Genomic DNA, 16,026 nt, shown 5'->3' on the forward strand with positions numbered 1-16,026 from the left:
AAATGATCAATGAAGTGAGAAATTCTTGAGAAGGCCATGTAGTTTGTTTTTTTAGATGTCCTTTGTTGGGAGTGTAGTTCTAAAATATTTGCTTGCATTTTTAAAAAAAGATTATTTATTTATTTATTTGACACAGAGGAGAGAGAGAGAGATCATAAGTTGGCAGAGTGGCAGGCAGAGAGAGAGGGGGAAGCAGGCTCCCCATTGAGCAGATAGCCCAATGTGGGACTAGATTCCAGAACCCCGAGACCATGATCTAAGCCAAAGGCAGAGGCTTAATCCACTGAGCCACCCAGGTGCCCCTGTTCATATTGTTTTGGTTACCTTTATGTTATTACCAGAGGACAATAAATGCTGTGGGATTGTTTTTATTTTTTTTTTTAAAAAAAGGTCATTACTAGACCAAAGCCGAATATGTTAGTCACAAATTGTAAAGTCTTTGGATATCCCAACATATTGCTTTAAAACAATGGAATCCAGACATATGAAAAATCAGTATGCAGTCTCTTGGTTATTATGCAAGTGGTAAGGTATACTTTCTCCAATTTTCTTTTATAGAACTGCATCATGAGGAGGAGGAATGAGTTTTTATATGGATTTAGAAGGTAAGAGATGGTCCTGTATATTGACTATGGTTTAAATGACAATCCTACCGTTACCACTATTAAGACATTTTGTTTTTCCTGCACAGTCAGACAGAAGTGTCTAAGCCTTAGGAATAAATGTACTTTCTAGAATATAGATAAATAAATCTGTAGGTAATTAGTAAAGACTTGCTAATAGTAAGCGTACCAATTCATGAGACTAGCAGTTTACTCCTGTAGTCTGTGGGCAGAAAGTCATCCAGGTCTGTAGGAATAACTGAAATCAGAAGCCCATGCAATGTGGGTTTTGCATATAGACTCCTACCCAGCTGTATAACATCCTGTCATATTATATACACATTACAGGGCACAAATCCTGCTCACTTTGGGGCATGGTGCAAAGAATCTGGAAAGAGGCAGCCACTGGCCTTATATATTTAGTCACATGGCCCTACAGCCCTGAAATACAGGACTGATCAGTTCTCTGCTGGTGGATGCTACTGGCTCCATAAGCAGTGTTTTCAAACTTGAGTGCATCAGCATCACCTGGAGGGTTTGTTAAAACAGAAATTGCTGGGGCGCCTGGGTGGCTCAGTGGGTTAAAGCCTCTGCCTTCGGCTCAGGTCATGATCCCAGGGTCCTGGCTCTCTGCTCCACGGGGAGCCTGCTTCCTCCTCTCTCTCTGCCTGCCTCTCTGCCTAGTTATGATTTCTCTCTGTCAAATAAATAAAATATTTAAAAAAAAACACAGAAATTGCAAGCGTCACCTGCAGAGTTTCTGATTCATTAGACCTGGGTGGAGCTCAAGAAATTGCATTCAAACAAGTTCCTGGGTGGTGTTGCTAGAGTGATCAGTAACCATACACTTTGAGAACCACTGGTCTAGATGAAAGGGAGACACCCAAGTCTCTCAGTGCCCTCTGAGTGTTGCTGATAAATTGGGATAGAGAACTTAGGAGATTGTTCAGTTAATGGGGGTCACACTAGGACAGATTCCACTGCTGGGAGGGATTCTCAGACGAGTTTTCAAAAGTAGGAAGATCAGATGGGAAGATGAGTGAGAAAGTCAGCAAGATGTGTTGTTCCTTTAGTGGGACAGCATGCCCTATTGTTAGGGCTAGCCCTTTGTATTTGATGCTTTGGGTTTCTTTTCCCCCCTGGAGAAATAGTATAGTATGGTAGATTTTTTTTTTCAAACTGTGATAAAGAGTATTGAAGATAATTAATATTCAATACTCAAACATTTCTTATAGCATTTTAGTTTGTTGAACAGCCACGCAACTTTTTATTCTTTATTTCCATTCTTATTTTTCTTCCAAATTTCTGTTTAGTATGTTATTAAATCAATGGAGGACTCAAATTCAACCAGGGTTTCCATGTCATGTTGTATAGGTTGCACTCATTGCATGTTGACATAACCCTTTCTCCTACTAGATTCTCCCCTGAAGGAGTAGTCCCATTCCAATGCTATAAAATAGTATTGATGGTGGACAATAAAGGACTTACAATAGACATGAGACTGGGTCTGTATTTGGAATGTTATTTTATTGACCTTCAGCTGCACAGAGAATAAAACAATGGGCTGGAACAATCCTGTGGAGTGGGGGCCTTTCCCTCCCCACTTGTTATCTCATTCCTTTCTTTGGACCATCTTTTCTCCTTACACCAACACTTAGAAAATGTGGCCAGGTAGAGGGGATGAAAATGCTTACCCAGAGAAGTGTGTCTTAAGTTTTTGATACTGCAATGTGGTATTCAGATCAAGATGGACTGTGTTCGTGTGTGTTATTCTTTAAAACTGTACTCTATTTTAACAATGGTAGCTGCAACAATATATTCCATCTCACATCCTATCCAAAATATGACCTTGATGTTCCTCTTCAGAAGAGACTGAGGTCTATGTGCCCTATCTTCCAGTCTGGGTATGCTTTTAACTCTCTTGCTACAAACCAATAATGCAGTGAAAGTGATGTTGCCTGACTTTAGAAGCTTGGTCAGGAAAAAGTGAGACAACTTCTGCAGAATTCCCTGGAATGCTTGCACAGGAGCCTGGCCTACTGTGTTGCAGGTAGCCTGACTGCCCTGGGCCAACAAGCTGTGAGGGACTCCAGAGTAGCCCATATATAGAGACAGTGTAGAGAAGCTCTGCAATTACTGAAAAGAGAAAGGTTTGGCCAGCCCTTAGCTGCTCCGGCCCCCTGTTGTTCTGGCTCTGTCTACTGTCTGATTGTCAGTGTTGAGACTCTGAGTCATAAATGTCCAACCAGGGGCTCCCTCCCCAAATTCCTGACTCATAGAAGTCAGCAGAGAGGATAACATGATTGCTGCTATTTTACTTTTATTTTATTTTTTTACAGATTTTATTTTTAATAATTTCAACACTCAATGTGCAGCTCAAACTCACAACCCTCGAGATCAAGAGTCAGATGCTTCACTGACTGAGCCTGCCAGGCACCCCATGATTGCTGCTATTTTAAATCACTAAGTTTTGGGGTAATTTGTTACACTGCAGTAGTAACCGAAATAATCCCTGTAATAGGTGAGAATGATTAAAGCAATTTTACCAATGAGGTTTCTTTCGTTATAAGAGAAACTGACTCTGGTTAACTGAAGCAACATTAATGAGATAGATGTCCAAATTATGAAGTTAGAAAAATCAGATTAAAAGTGAACGGAAGGGCGCCTGGGTGGCTCAGAGGGTTACGCTTCTGTATGTTCTGCTCAGGTCATGATCCCAGGGTCCTGGGATTGAGCCCTGCATCAGGCTCTCTGCTCAGCAGGGAGCCTGCTTCCCCCCACTCTCTGCCTGCCTCTCTGCCTACTTGTGATCGCTCTCTCTCTCTCTCTCTCTCTGTGTAAAATAAATAAATAAAATCTTAGAAAAAAAAGTGAATGGAAGAAGGGAGATCAAGATAAAGAGCAGAAATTTCGTGAAGCTGAAAACAAAAATAATGAATGAATAAATTAAATCTTTGAGGACTGAGCAAAGAAAAAAACAGTGCAAACAAAATTAAGAATGAGAAGCTAGGGGGGGCCCTGGGTGGCTCAGGTCATGATCTCAGGGTCCTGGGATTGAGCCCCACATGGGGCTCTCTGCTCAGCAGGGAGCCTGCTTCCCTTCGTCTCTCTCTGCCTGCCTCTCTACCTACTTGTGATCTCTGTCTGTCAAATAAATAAATTTAAGGAAAAAAAAAAAAAGAATGAGAAGCTAGAATTGATGGAGATTAAAGAGATAATAAGAGAATATGAAGAATTGTGTTTCAATAAACTTGAAAACTTATACAACATGGATAATTTATCATACTGATGCAGAAAGAGGAAGAAAGGCTCTATAAATCTGTAATGACCAGTATGGTTAATATTACATGTGACTTTTGACACTTGAAACATGGCTAGTGTAACCAGGGTGTTAAATTTATATTTTATCTATTTTTAAAAAAAGATTTTATTTATTTGAGAATGAGAGAGCATGAGTGGCAGGGAGGAGCAAAGGGAAAGGGACAAGCAGACTCCATGCTGAGTGTGGAGCCCAACTCAGGATTTAATCCCATGACTCTGCAATCATAACCTGAGCTGGGGTGCCTGGGTGGTTCAGTGGGTTAAGCCTCTTCCTTGGGCCCAGGTCATGATCTCAGGGTCTTGGGATTGAGCCCCATATTGGGCTTTCTGCTCATCAGGGAGCCTGCTCCCTGCCCCCACCTCTCTGCCTACTTGTGATCTCTGTCTGTCACATTAAAAAAATCTTTAAAAATTAAATTTAAAAATTAAAAAAAAATCATGACCTGAGCTGAAATCACAAGTTGATTACTCGACTGAGCCACCAGGTGCCTCGATTTTACGTAATTAAAAAAAAATTTATCTCATTTTTGAAAAAGATTTTACTTATTTGTCAGAGAAAGAGAGAGCATAAGCAGGCAGAGTGGCAGGCAGAGGCAGAGAGAGAAACAGGCTTCCCCCTGAGCAAGGAGCCGGATGCAGGACCCTGGGATCATGACCTGAGCTGAAGGCACAGCTTAACGAACTGAGCCACCCAGGCATCCCGAAATTTTGTCTAATTTTAAATAATTCAAATTTAAATTAAAAAAAAACTGAGACAGCATAAAAATATTTCTGTTAAACAAAGTTGACTCTTTTGCTAGGACTATATTTCACTTTAACTATTACAGCTTGTGAGATATTATCAAATTATTGTGTGCAGGATGTTTGTTTATGTGCACATAAACACATCACTGATCTTACTGATATTTTTTCTGTATATATATGTATATATATGTGTGGGTATTCTCGTGTATTAAGCATTTCTGTTTTCATTTCTAATAGGTAAGTATGGATAAATATATCCCACAAAAGAGCCTTTTGTGGTCTTTAATCATTATAAGAGTATAAAGAGTTTGAAAACTCCTGAACCAGGGCATAGAGAAGACAAAGTAGAATGTTGTTATGGTATTGGGAACTAGCAGTATTCATTGGAACATTTTAAAATGAGGAATGACCTTGGACATTTTTAACAGGCTTTAACTTAAAAAAAAAAAATCCATCTTCTTTCCCAATACTTCTCTTTCATCAAGGTCCTCATACTGCAATACCTCAGTTGATCTATTTTACTGGATCTTGGGACTAGAGGACTCTAATATTTAGGCTCTTCTCTTCTTTATCTACATCCAGATCGATCTATCCTGTGTTCAGTTTCCCAGGGCCCTGGTATTAGTGGAATATAAGAATTAATGAGGAAGCTTTCACAGGAAATCATTTGCCTTTTTAAAAAGATTTTGTAAGCAATCTCTCCACCCAACACGGGGCTCGGGCCTACAACCCTGAGATCAAGAGTCAAATGCTCCACCAACTGAGCCAGCCAGGTGCCCCTTAATTTGCATTTTTTAACGGATGACTTTTGAAGACACAGTCTTCATTCAGCAGAGTTATTATTTTGGTCAGAGGAATGAGGAAGGTGGAGTAGGTAGAAATCCACCATGAATAGTCTGAGAATCCTACAGACTGAGCCATGGACTCTACAGGGTTAATACTTAAGTTTCCCTGGAATGACAGCAGCAAAAGGCAATTTCCACTGCAGCTACAATACCCTGGGGACTGTCCAACTCAGATGCTGCTCAGCATCCTCCTCTGCCCTGATGAACCTAACGTTTCCAGTGGCCAGTGGTGTGGCTGGTCACTGACCCGGATTCTAGTTTCATAGCCTCTGATAATTATCCACAATGCCTCTCAGGTAAGAGGTGGCCTTTTGAAAACACAAGGCTCGCGGACACAGATTTTATTTCATTTATTTAAATTTAAGATGCTTAAGGGACATTCCTTTGCAATGGCTTATTTTCAACTCCACTCTTCTTTTTCAAATTTAAATGGTAGTATCCTCTTTCTCTCTTAAAACAGGCTTCACTTTTTAGAGCAATTTTACATCCACAGCAAAATTAAAGTACAGAGAGTTCCTGTATACATTCTGTCCCCATGAGCACACACAGACTCCCCGACTAGCAATAGCCCATACAACAGGGGTACATTTGTTACCACTGATGAACCTATATTGACATCATAATTATCCAAAGTCTTTAGTTTATATCATCATTTACTCCTGGTTGTACATTGGACATGAATCCACCATCATAGTATCGTACAGAACAGTTTTACTGCCCTAAAAAATCGTCTGTGCTCTTCCTTTTCATCACTCTGCCTCCCCAACCCCTGGCAATCAATGATATTTTTACTCTCTTCATAGCTTTGCCTTTTCCAGAATGTTATATAGTTGGAATCATACAGTATGTAGCCTTTTCAGAGAGGTATCCTCTTTTATGATTTCTTTTCTTTCTTCTAGACTGCTCATACTGGCCTCAGAAACAGATGGTGGTTGATAAATAAAATGAAAAAGCAAGCTACAAAGTATAGCCTGGGGAACTCTTGCATCAACATCACATAGAGTGATAAAGCCCTGAGGTAAGGAAGAAAAGAGAGCACTGTGGTTAGAGAACAGTGTTTAGGCGGTGGCAGGCAAGCCTTAGAAAGAGAATCAGGGCCTACAGTCTGTGCTGGGCTTTGCAGGTCAGGCTAAGGCTTTTGAGTTTCCTTAAAGTGCATTAGGAAGCTATTTGGAGGGTTTTGAGTAGAGTAACCTGATCTCATTTACATTTAAAAAATGACACTCTGAGAGGGAGACATGACTATAGGTGGATGCAAGGAACAGTCCCTCTCCCCAGTTAGGGAACTATTAGAGTAGCTGGGGCAAGAGATGACAGCCATTTGGTCTACAGTAATAGTAATGTTGATGGAGAGAAGCATAGAAATTGAAGATATATGAAGGTAGAATAGTCCAAATTTGTTGATTTACTAAATAGGGTATAGAAGGCGGAGTGAGACACACACACACACACACACACACAAGACAGAAGGAATCCAATTTGCTGGTTTCAGGAACTGGCAGATTTGCCATAAAGATTGAGATGGCGAAGGAACAAACGCGTGTGTATGTAACGGATTGGGGGCACAGAAGAAGGAGTGTGGCACATGTAAAAATGTTTTACGCATTACGTTTCCTCCAACATTTTGTACTGAACATATTCGAAGAGCAAACTGGAAAATAATTTTATGAATACCCATTTACAACATCTACAACTACCATCTTAATATACTTCTATCCATTTATCCATGCCATCAGCTCATTTTACTTTTGTAATACGTTTCCGTTGCAGACATCAACAGGCTTCCCTCGGCATACTTCAGCATACATGTCATTTATTTCCAGCTTTTTTCTTTCGATGTAAAATTTATACACAAGGTGAAGCGCACAAACCTTACGTGTGCATTCACTGAGTGTTAACACATGTACACCCCTGACAACACCTTTAAGATGTTTAAGGGACATCAAGGGGGCATAATCAAACGGGATGCCAAGAGCGGGAATCTAGAGCTAAGAGAGGTCTCGGTTTGAAATTCAAATCTGGTAAGGCTCCGAACACAGGTCTATTTAAGCCATGGGTTTGGATGAAATAACCCAAAGGGTGTAGACTGAAGAGAAATGGGTTCTACCCGCTAAGCGTCCAGCGTTTAACGGTCTGTTGGGGGGCGGGGAAGGACGTGGGGGGAGCGCGCGACCTGTGGGGAGGTGGGGTTGGCCCAGTCCCGGGTCTCGAAAGGTCGGTCTGTTTGGCGCCTCTGGGCGGTCCTTGGTAACCACCGAGGTGACCTGAGATGTCACGGGAGGGGGGAAATGAGTAGGGGGACACGGAGGGGACTCCCAGTCCTAGACCGGACGTCGGCCTGGAGGGGAGGGAGGAGGGGAGAGAGGAAAAGGGATCTGGGGAGGAGGGAAGGGGGCCAAAGGAACGAAGACGAGAACCCAGAAGCCGAGCGAAAGGGAGAGGTGGTTGCGGTGAGGGGGCGGAGTCGCCGCAGCGGCCGGCGGAGGGGCGGGCAGAGGGAGGGGGTGTGTGCGCGGGTCACATGGTCGCAGCTGCCCTCCCCGTCAGCCGCCCTCGCCGCCGCGGTGCGCTGGCTGCAGGAAGCCGCCGCGCCGCCGCTTTTGTTGTCAGGGACTCCGCGAGGAGCGCTGCTCGCCGGCCGCCGCCGCCCTCTCTCAGTGCAGCCCGCTCTCTGGCCGCGGGGCCCGGGTCCCGGGCGCCCCGCCCGCCCTCCCCATGACGGGGCCCCGCGACCACCGCTGCCTCCAGCCCGGGGCGGCGCGGTGCTGAGGCGGAGGCGGAGGCGGCGCTGCCACCTCTGCGGGAAGCGGGCAGGCTCGGTTCCCTCCCGGAGGGCACCATGGAGGTGAATGCGGGTAAGAGCCGGACTGCGGAGGGTGGGGGCATGGCGGAGGGGCGCTCGGATCCCGCTGGGGCACTTCGGCGGGTGGCGGCGGGGGTAACCCTAGGGCTGGTGGGGTGGGCTGCCCTGTGGTGCGTATCGACTCGGGCTCGGTCCCCGCGTCGATCCCCGGGCCGCTCCACGGCCGCCCTCCAGGCTCCCTGCAACGCCGCAGCGCGGCCCGGCGGAGCCGGCCCGGCCCCCCCCTCACATGGCCGGGCCGCGCGAGCCACGTGCGCGCTGTGTTTACGTTCGGCGGCGCGCGGGCACCGGTTGGCTGGGCGGGCTCGTGACGCGGCATTACATAATGGGCGCTGAGGCGGCGGTGGCGGGCGGGGACACGTGAGGCCGCTCGGCTCGGTGACCCACATTCCCCGGGGCCGCAGGGACACGTGGGGGCGGGTGCGCGCGCGCGCCGGCGGGGAGCGCCGCAGCCTTCCGGGAGGCCCCGCCCCTTTGGAACCCTCCGGGCTGTGACGTGGCCGCGATTCCCTCCTCCCCCGCGGGGTTGCACACTGCGGAGGAGGCCGCGCGTGCGCGTGCGGTGAATCCCGCGCGCGGGCGGTAGCGCGGCGGGCGCGGACGCCGCAGTGCACCCGCTGCCACCCCAGCGTCGGGAGACTGGGCTAGGCAGACTGCACTGGCCGCAGATTTTGGGGATACTGAGGAAGAAGTGTGGGGCCAGAACGCGCCACAGGCGGAGAGAGGTTTCTTTGGGGGGAAGACTCGGTGCTTTCCCAAAGCGAGACCGCCTCGGAGTTCTGAGGTGCTTAGATCGCGAGCAATGTCTGCTAGCTTGGACGACACCCGCCTTTGTTATGATGCTGCTTCAGTATTTCCTGGAAAAATGGTTGCTCTAGGACGTGACCTATCTTACACACCTTCAGTCATAAAAAAGGCTCGAAAATCTCCTTGGGCTGGGAGCCTATAGGTCATACAGATAGCTAATCATTCATCTCACGTAGGGTCGGGATGACTCAGGTGATCCTAAGTGACCCCGGGACTTTAGGACGGATTGGTCATTGTTTACTTAAGTTGATTTTTAAAAACCCCTTGGTTGCCGACCTTCTTGAACCTGATCAACAGAATTCGGCTTTATCAATATTTTTCTGGTTACGTTTCCTGTTACAGCGTCACAGAACAATACTGTACTCCCTTCTCGCCTTTTGTCTGCCCTCATTGATGGTCTTTACACCTGAGGCCAGTGAGGTTACAGAAGAAGCCAGTTTGTGATGAGGTCTGGGTGTTACACGCAAGTGATAAATTATTGAACACTACATCTTAAACTAATGATGTGCTGTGTGTTGGCTAGTTGAATTTGAATTTAAAAAAGCCAGTTTATATTTTCTAAGTTTTAAGTAAATATTTTTATATGTATACACACTTCTAAAAAACCATACCTTGAAAACAAGTGTGAGTTTTTCACCAATAGTAGAAATAAAGACAGTTTTCTGTGTTTTAATTACCTCTAGGTCTGTTTAGCCTTTGAGGGTGTTTTTTAAAAATTGGGTGATCTGTCAGGGAATTAAACTTTTGCTTGATAAGAATTTAGAGATTATTAGGTTCAACCTCTTCAACCCAGCTTTCAGCATGAATAAATTCTTCCAGATCTGTAGCCTTGTAAGGTGGGCTAGCTCAGGAGGCTAGAAAGTTTTCATCTGGTTTGAACCTTCCTCGAACAGGATCACTGATTTTAATCTTGCCTTTTGGAGCTATAGATAATAAAACTTCCTTTGGATAACTGTTGAGCACATCACCCCAGTTCTCCCATTTTCAGTTCTTATTACTTGGTCCTTGCAGTGTTGTTTTGATCATCATCCATGTTGCCCTTTGGGCTGTAGCCCCCAGAGGTGAACAAGCTCCTGTGGAAATGGTTGGACTGTTACCAAGTTCCAAGTTTTGGATTCTGCTGCAAATGAATTCTCTGGCAGGCTGTGCTTTTGTGGCTTATTGGCTTTGCTGACTCATAATAACCTTGCAATCAACTAGGACTTTTTATGTGAACTATTTGAGCTAGATTTCATCCATTGTGCAGATAATTCTTTGCTGTAAAGTGTAGGAATTAGCAGTTCTTAAATTTTCTCTTGTTCCTTTTGGCTCCATTTTCAACCTGTTCTAAGCTGTTATCCAGTACATTTGACAGTTTCTGCCATATATCTGTTAGAGGGAGTTTTGGTAAGCTTTCCCTGTAATTTCCTTCAAATTGGCCCTTAGGGTGGGGCCAAATTCAGTCTGTGTGGCACACCTCTAACCTATCCCTTCGGTTGATATCATTGTATCAGTACAGCACATTCAGCCAATGACCATTTCCTCTGTCATGACATATTGGGTCTTTACATATCCATGACTAATGCAGATGTGAAATAGTGAAGTGACAGAAATCGACTGTATACGTTTCTGTCGCAGATTTTGGGTGAATATACCAGGTTCCTTAAGTGATAACTCATGGCACAAACTTCATAACCATAGCTGTAATTCACATTTTTAAAAATCGGAAAAACATTCCCACATAGTTCATTCTTGTTTTTACAAACCTGTATTTCTAACTTGGAAAAAAAAATATCGGAGAGCAGTAACTGTAAAGAAGTCAGTTGAAGAGAGAAGAGAGAAACAGATCATGGGAAGACTTAGAAGTGAAGTAGCAAGTTGCTTGACTAGTGAAGGGAGTTAAGATACTCAGAAGATGGTATGGAAATAACCTCCAGGGAAACCACTGCGTCCATATTAAACACTCAAAATTAAAGGAAAGAAGAAAGGATAAGGAGGATTAATTTTGTTTGAACTCTTAAGTATGATGGTAAAATAATAATCACCAGTGTTGGTTGAGTACTTACCATGTGCCGGGCCCTTTACGTGTGTCACTACTTTGATACCACAGCTTAATTCTGTGAAGGCAGGTACTGTTACCATTTGAAGATGAAGAGCTAAGTAGATTGAAGTTAATTAACTTATTCAGGCAAGTGTTGGAGCCAGATTTTGAATCCACAAAGTCGGCTTGGGGATCATAAGCTACTATGCTGTATTAGGTCTAAGCCCACGTAACATTTGATAGCATGTGCACATCTGGGTGGTCTTGTCTTCTTGGGGGTAAAGGAAATAACTATGTGGATCCACTTGATTTGCAGTGGTATAGGGTCATAGCTGATGGAAAAGGGTGGGTGTCAGTAAAGCCTCCTAATCTTGTCATTCCTCTCTTTTAGTCTTCTTGCTAGTCAAACTGTTTTTCTCCCCCAGATGTTAGATTACACTTGTGTGTTCCCGATCTCCTACTCCCCCTGGTAATTTACATGGAGACAAAAAACACTGTTTTACAAAATAAGACCGGTTTGTTTTGTCATCCCATTTTTTAATTTGTTTTCTTAACTCTCTTACATGGTATATCACTAAATGATTTGTACATTCTTCAAGACCCCATTTACCGTCATCTTGGCTGTGTTTGCCCCTTTTGATCCTTGCCCTCCAGAGTGCTCTTGTATCATCCTCAGCAGTTCACAGTAATTTGTATGAAACAGTGCTCACAATGCAGGGAAGTGAATGGTTAACACAGCTGTTTTCCTCAGTTGGTCTTTAAGGCTTTTTAGGGAAAGGACCATGTTCTCTAGAGCCCTGACATTCAGGACACAGTTGGAAGTTTAGATCTATTCTACTATCCTGTGAGTAGAAATTATTAGTAACCTACTTTTAAAATGAGAAGACTAAAGCTTCTTGATGGTAAATCTGTTTCATTCTAAGTCACAAGGCACAGTCATGAGTTGAAATCAAGCATAGTTTCCAGGATGGTGGGCAGTGGGAGTGAGAAGGTTTTGGTGATGGGCAAGCCTAGAATTGGGGTAAGAAAACCCAATATATGGTGAACAGTAAGTGCTTCCCAGCAGTATAAAATTAGATATTGACTTCTGGCTTGTCTGAAGTTGACCACTGGGTAAGCCCTTGCCTGGGAACCTGGCCCAGCTCCAGGGATTTTTTTTTCCAACTAAAAATAGAGAAGACTGCTTCAGCTAATTTTAGCTTGAGACATCTAAGAAGTACATTCTGCCTGTTTCTGGAAGTGTTGGGACTTGCTGGTTCGGGCATTTTACCTTTCTTGCTTTATCATTGAAAACCATGTATGTAAAAACCACTGCAATAATCCCCTTTTATGAACACCACTTCATTTCAATCTTATAATAACTCTGGCAGATATTCCCATTTTATAGAAGGTGACTCAGTTTTAGAGAGCTTGAAAGTGACTTGCTTGCCCAAGTCTTTACAGTAAGAGATAATAGTCTGTACTCTGGCCTTGGCCTTCAGCCCTGGCCTTGCCACTTAAACCTCTCTGAGCTCTGAGTTCCTCCTGTGAAAAATGGGATAATGGAAGTAAATGCTTGTGAGGTCAAATTGTGATATGGAGTTGTGTCACTTTATTCTTGGTATTCAGTAGGTACTTGAGGACCTGTAGTTTTCACTTCCCTTTCTTCAGTGGGTTGAGGAACTATTAGATGTACTTCTTAACTTTCTAGGAAATTAAAATGTAACCTTCAGGTCAGTAGATTGGTGTCTGGTAGCAAGAGTGGCTGCTAAGACAACTAAATCAGTGTTGAAGGTCTTGCTGGGAGAATGTAGGTGCTTCTAGGTGGGTCATCTTTGATGGCACAAATGCTTGCCGAAAAGGATTGTTAAGCTCTATAAAGGTAGGAATTGGATATTAACTGGATTGATAGTAGCTCAGTAATTTTTCATTGGTTTGATTTTGGAGGTTTTGAAAGGACGGTGCTTTTGGGTAGATAATAACAATACCTTCCATTGGCCAGTTGGTGTTTTAAAACAGTTATTAAGGCATTGGGATAGCTCTGATTTCTGCGAGTTTATTTCTAAGGTGAGGTAGTCAGAAGACCTTGTGAACACAAATGGCTCTCTCAAATGCTGGTCCTAAGAAAACCATACTTTAAGGAAAACCATCATTTCTCATCTTTTACTATCTTGAGATGTAAGGAAGTGAATTTGCCGCCTAAAGTGGTAGTACGTTAGGTAAGATAAATAGCTGTGAGATATTCCTTTGGGAATTTATTGAAGACTAAGAATAATATTTTCCTTTGCATTCTATTCTGAGTGTGTAGACACGTGAAAAAAGTAGCAGTTTGCTAACACCTGGAATTTCTAATGTGAACTTCAGATCTCTATATTTTTATGAAAACAGATGGCACAGTGGTTTTACCTGGTAATCAAGACATTTGCTAGTCTTCCAAGTTAGAATTGTTTATCTCTGGATTCACAGTATATTAAGGGTATTCAGGCAGTTATGTCAATGAAAACATCAACTTTTAAAATTATGAACCAATTTGTGCTTTAATTCAGTGATTGTAGCTATTCTTAAACTTCAGTGTGCAAAGAATTGCCTGGAGAACTTGTTAAAAATTAAAAATGATCATTCCTAAGGGACCTTCTCTAGTCTGGGCAGAGCCTTGAAAACATGTCCTTTGAAAAAGTACCAGGTGGTTCTTATGATACATATTTTACATAATTTCTCTGGATGATGAGAATAAACTCAGACTTAGGAAAATTTTCCTCCTTGTGTTTGGAGTTTTAGGACCTTTCAAAATCAGCAGTAGTTGACATTTCTATTATCAAAATTACCCTTGGTCACTGGGGTGCCTGGGTGGCTTCATGGACTGAGCATCTACCTTCGGCTCAGGTCATGATCCCAGAGTCCTGTGATCAAGCCCAGCATCTGGCTCTCTGCTCAGAGGGAGCCTGCTTCTTCCTCTCCCTCTGGTCACCTCCCTCCCCTGCAGCCCCCCCAATGCTCTCTCTGTTTCTCTCTCTCTCAAATAAATAATTAAAATCTTAAAAAAATTACCCTTGGTTGCATTTTCTTCCATTGAACACAGATGAAGACATTGACTTGTGACAGTCCCGGTTTTACTGTGTAACTACTTTATTGTGTATCAGTTTCACCAAGAGGTTGATAAAAGTTTCTCATTCAGTAGATATGGAGTGGGGCTTGAGAACTTAGATTCTGACAGATTTGCAGGTGATGCTGAAGCTCTTGATCTAGGGACCACATTTTGAGAATGACTGGTTTATAGATGGGGAGCACACAGGTCTAATATTAATCATGAAGCTCTGGCTTCGTTTTGGGAAGGTAATAAGCACATGCCAAGAGAACATTTGGGAAGTGGGTTAGTCTAGAAAGATTGAGTCACACCTCCAACTTCAATGCTAATAGCAGGTGTATGCTTAATAATGGAAAAATAGATGGAATTCTCCACATTGCATTTTTTGTCTTCAAAATTCAGGTACATTTAGTTGCATTTATGCATATTTGTGTATGATGAATACTGTTGTATTTTTCTTGGCATGGTAGTGCTGTTTTAACTTCGATTTTAAGTTGTGACCAAAAATCCCCAAAAGTTACGGTTTCACTTTACTTCTCAGGAACTTCCCATCCTCCATATGTATAATTGGTACTTAAATACATGTCTGGTACCTTATTTCGACACAACAGACTAAAGTGACCTAAAATTCCCTCTGCCCATTTTTTTCTTCTATGTAAGTGTGTCTTTCTGTTCTTTGGAATCGTTTTAGCCTTAGCATTTTGCTGTGTGTGTGTGTGTGTGTGTACGCGCGTGCGTGCGCGTGTGTATTGGCTTATAAAGTGTCGGAAGTGTGGCTTTTATCTAAAAAAAGATTGGGGAATCATTTCTCAATAGCAGAGAAGTGTATTTCAGAGTGAATGCTTAAATTGCCAGTTATCACTTAGGGAATGTGGAGAACTCTTCACTTACTACTCTGTATAGTTACCCAGATTGTTTTCAGAAATGCCCTATTTTGTGACTTCCTAGTAATGTTTTATGATATTTGGGATGTGTCTGTATAATTAAATGTGGCCTTCACAAAGGCAGGGAAGTAGGTCTTAAAAATATTTATGGCAGGCTTATTACTTGTAAAGCATGTATAGAAAATTAGGAGGCGCTGTGCACTTAGGTGCTTATAGGCTAGTGAGAAAGAGATGGAAACAGGTAAATAGTAGATTTAAACAAGAGCTCAGGACAGTGACAGAGATAATTTTATCTTTGTATCTGATGCACTTTGAAAAGGCCCATAAATGTTTGTTGATGATAGAAGAAAGAGGAAAAGAAACCACAGTAGATCTTGGCAGAAAAGTTGAGAATTAGTTGTTTGGCCTGGGATTTGGAAAAATAATATATTTGGCTATGGGATAACTCTTGCAGCATTTTATGTCTTTGAGGGAAGATGTTTGAAATTATATTCTTTTAAATACTATTTCTTAACCTGGGAGGTTTATAGTCTCTTAAAGAGTCCAAGACCAGTTTTCACCAGGGTTGTGGAGGTTATATTGGTGAGGTCCTGAGTAGTGTTTTAAGAGTAGTTCTATGGAGAAAGAACTAGTGTCAGCCTTAGTGTTACTCTCTTAGAGCATGCATTCTTTCAGCCTCTTTTAACATTTACTGTAAATAGCAAGTCAGAGAACAGGTGGTGAGTCTGGATTCTTTAAGAGCTGTTTACGGATAAGTGTGTCTGCAAGGCCAGTGGTAGAAGCGGGTGGAGAAGGGAGAGCGTAGAACTGGTGATTAGTGGATAGTCATAGAAGTTTTCAGGGATCCTTCAGGAAAGATTCGGGGAGCAGTTGCTA

At 43.0% G+C, this 16,026-nt stretch overlaps 1 protein-coding gene across 1 annotated transcript in view; it reads left to right on the top strand.

Annotated features, from left to right (window-relative positions):
* The first annotated feature begins 8,053 nt into the window (after positions 1-8,053).
* The window catches only part of NR1D2 (nuclear receptor subfamily 1 group D member 2), a 29,300-nt gene continuing 21,327 nt past the window's right edge, over positions 8,054-16,026 (top strand). Inside the window, exon 1 of the mRNA XM_046002428.1 lies at positions 8,054-8,367. Coding sequence (XP_045858384.1) covers positions 8,352-8,367 — 16 coding nt within the window. The 5' untranslated portion in view covers positions 8,054-8,351. The remainder of the gene's footprint in view (positions 8,368-16,026) is intronic.

Source organism: Meles meles, chromosome 4, assembly GCF_922984935.1.
Source record: "Meles meles chromosome 4, mMelMel3.1 paternal haplotype, whole genome shotgun sequence".
In the NCBI taxonomy this organism is placed as follows: Eukaryota; Metazoa; Chordata; class Mammalia; order Carnivora; family Mustelidae; genus Meles; species Meles meles.